The sequence below is a fragment of the Mustela putorius genome, unplaced genomic scaffold, assembly GCF_011764305.1.
Source record: "Mustela putorius furo isolate JIRA1106 unplaced genomic scaffold, ASM1176430v1.1 tig00003923_pilon_pilon_pilon, whole genome shotgun sequence".
Classification (NCBI taxonomy): Eukaryota; Metazoa; Chordata; class Mammalia; order Carnivora; family Mustelidae; genus Mustela; species Mustela putorius.
Genome location: NW_025422068.1, coordinates 11,643,120 through 11,645,951, shown reverse-complemented (window position 1 = coordinate 11,645,951; position 2,832 = coordinate 11,643,120). Strand labels below are relative to the sequence as shown.

The 2,832-nt window shown below is 39.4% G+C and overlaps 1 protein-coding gene across 1 annotated transcript; it reads right to left on the bottom strand.

The window, feature by feature from the left end:
* Positions 1-1,178: 1,178 nt before the first annotated feature.
* Positions 1,179-2,117, bottom strand: LOC101674427 (olfactory receptor 56-like). The gene is given in 1 exon segment (XM_013049799.2): positions 1,179-2,117. A coding segment is annotated over 1 exon segment (852 nt). The 5' UTR covers positions 2,031-2,117.
* Between the last annotated feature and the right edge of the window lie 715 nt (positions 2,118-2,832).

Sequence of the window (2,832 nt, the reverse complement as noted above, 5' to 3'; positions counted from 1 at the left end):
GGTGTTTGCAATCTTTAGATAAGCTATCTAGCTGATCTCCTGCTAGCTGATGTAGTCTCAGCCTGCTACTTCTCCGCCATCTTGACTCCTCCTGACTGATACATGTTTTAAACAATTCTGTATTTCTATTCTAATCTTTGTCCTTTTAAAGAGATACAGTTTTACTGTTGCAAAACATGAAGTACAGAAATAATCACAGCTATCACAGCAAACTTGGCATGTAAATAGTGCTTTAAAAAAAGCTTTCTTTTTTTGTTAAAAAAATATTATCTCATTTGATAACTTCTTCTTGCATTCATCTGATAAGATTTTATTGAGCAATTGTTATTTATAATGCACAGAGTCACATGCTGGAAATATACAAATTTTTCTTCTTTTCATTTTCAATTTTTTCAATTTTTACTTAAATTCAATCTAGTTAACACATAGTGTATTATTAGTTTCAGGGGTAGAATTTAATGATTAATCACTTGCATATAAAATCCAGTGCTCATTAATGTCCTCTTTAATGCCCATCACCCAGTTACTCCATCCCCTCACCCTCTCCCCTCCAGTCACTCTCAGTTTGTTTCCTATAGTTAAGAGTCTCTTATGGTTTGCCTCCCTCTCTGTTTTTATTTTATTTTATTTTCCCTCCCTTCTCCTATGTTCATCTATTTTGTTTCATAATAGAACATATGCAAGTAATTTCTAAACTATAGGGATATATTTACATTTCTTAAAGGAAGCTTTATAAATCCTCTAATGCAGCATGGGAGCAGTCCAGGAACCAACCATGAAGAATTATAGAGACTAAATTTCTTTCATGTAGGAAATTTCCACTTAAATTATCCATATTTGTTAGGCTGAATCATCAACTAAATAATATTGAAGGTATGTGAAGAGAAAAGAACAGTGCCCAGCAATTAAAACACTCAATAAAAGACAGTTATAGCCAAGAAGAATTAAGAAATAGGTAGATTTAATTCAAAATTCTAAAAATTATAAATAATGACAACAACATCAGTGCATTACTTCTACATGAGGCTTTAGATTTACATGTACTGATCCCTGTGAGGCAGGGCAGGTGTCATGAGTTTCTTTTTATTGATGAGGAAACAGATGCTCACAAAAGATGAGTGACTTACCAATATCATGCAAGCAAGAGGTGGCAACACCAAGCATCAGATGCTGTTCCTTCAACGCTGGCTGCTCATCCTGCAATGGTCTAACCCCTTCCTCACGGCCCCTATCACCTCCCAGTTTCTCAAGCTATAAATGAGGGGGTTGAGCATAGGAGTAAGGACCGTGTAGAAGATAGAGACCACCTTGTCATGGCTAGGAGCCCGGTAGCGCTGAGGCCTCAGGTAGATAAACATGGCTGCCCCATAGAAGAGGGAGACAGCTGTCAGATGGGAGGAACAGGTGGCCAGGGCCTTTTTACGAGCCTGAGCAGAGCGCATGTGGAGCACAGCCCTCAGGATGTGAGCATAGGAGGCCACAATGATGGAGAAAGGAAGGAGGAGCATAAAAACACAGCAAGCAAAGAGCAGGGTGTCAAAAAGAGATGTGTCTGTACAGGCCAGTTTCAATAAAGCTGGAACCTCACAGAAGAAATGATCCACACTTCTTGAGCCACAGTAAGGTAGGCTCATGGCTGCCACCATCTGGATAATTCCATCTAGTATCCCAAAGGCCCAGGAACTCCCAGCAATCTGGAGGCAGACCCTCTAACTCATGAGGACAGGATAGTGGAGTGGGTGGCTAATGGCCACATAGTGGTCATAAGACATGAGTCCCAGCAAGAGTCCCTCAGATCCCACAAGAGAGACAAAAAAGCCAATTTGTATGCCACAACCCACAAAGGAGATGGACTTCCTGCCAGAGAGAAAGTTGACTGCCATCTTTGGTGTGATATTACAGACCAACATGAGGTCCATGAGGGAGAGCTGACTGAGGAAGAAGTACATGGGTTTGTGAAGCCGAGGATCTATATAGATGAGGAAGAGGAGGAGAACATTTCCACAGATGGCCACTGTGAAGACCACCATAACCACAGAGAAGAGGACAAGATCAGTCTGGCTATGAGAAAAGATGCCCAAGAGGATGAAGCCATCTATAGATGATTGGTTCAACCATATCCCCGTGGCTCAGTTGTTCACAATCACCTGAGAACAGGAACAGAGAAATTCTGAGATTGAGTGACATGTCTTTATTTATCTTTGACTTCTTCAGTCAGTTGTATCTTTTGTAACACATCAAAGCCCAATAACATGTGCTCTGAGACATAAATAGGGTGATCTTTCTTATTCCCATGATGTGGAGTATAGGATCTTTGCTAGCTTGTGAAATTGGGCACATATCTATATTTGTATGTATCCATATCAAAGATACTAGGAAATGAATTATTTTATGTGTCACTAGACAATTGGACAATCCTCTTTTAGCAGGAAAATACTGGTTTTCCCTGTATGTTATGATTCTTTTTATCTAGGATTACACAAACTAAGTAAACTATCTCCAATAGGCCTTGAACGAACCATTTCATGTCCAAGAGGTAATTTATATATGTTAACAATAGGGAAGTTAATGGAGATTTACGATATTCTTTATTTTGCTCAGTCCTAACATCTTATAATAATTTTATTTTTTATGACTTAGAGGTCCCTAGATATAAACCATCAGAAAAGCCTCTTGGCTCTACATTCAGAATACTCAGAATCCAACTGATTCTTATCACCCCCCATTGTAACTGCTCCAAGCCACTATCCTCTCTCAGATGGATTATTATAAGCTCCTCTCCAGTTTCCTGGCTTCTGTCCTTGAGAGTCTATTCTCATAGCAGTTTAAATG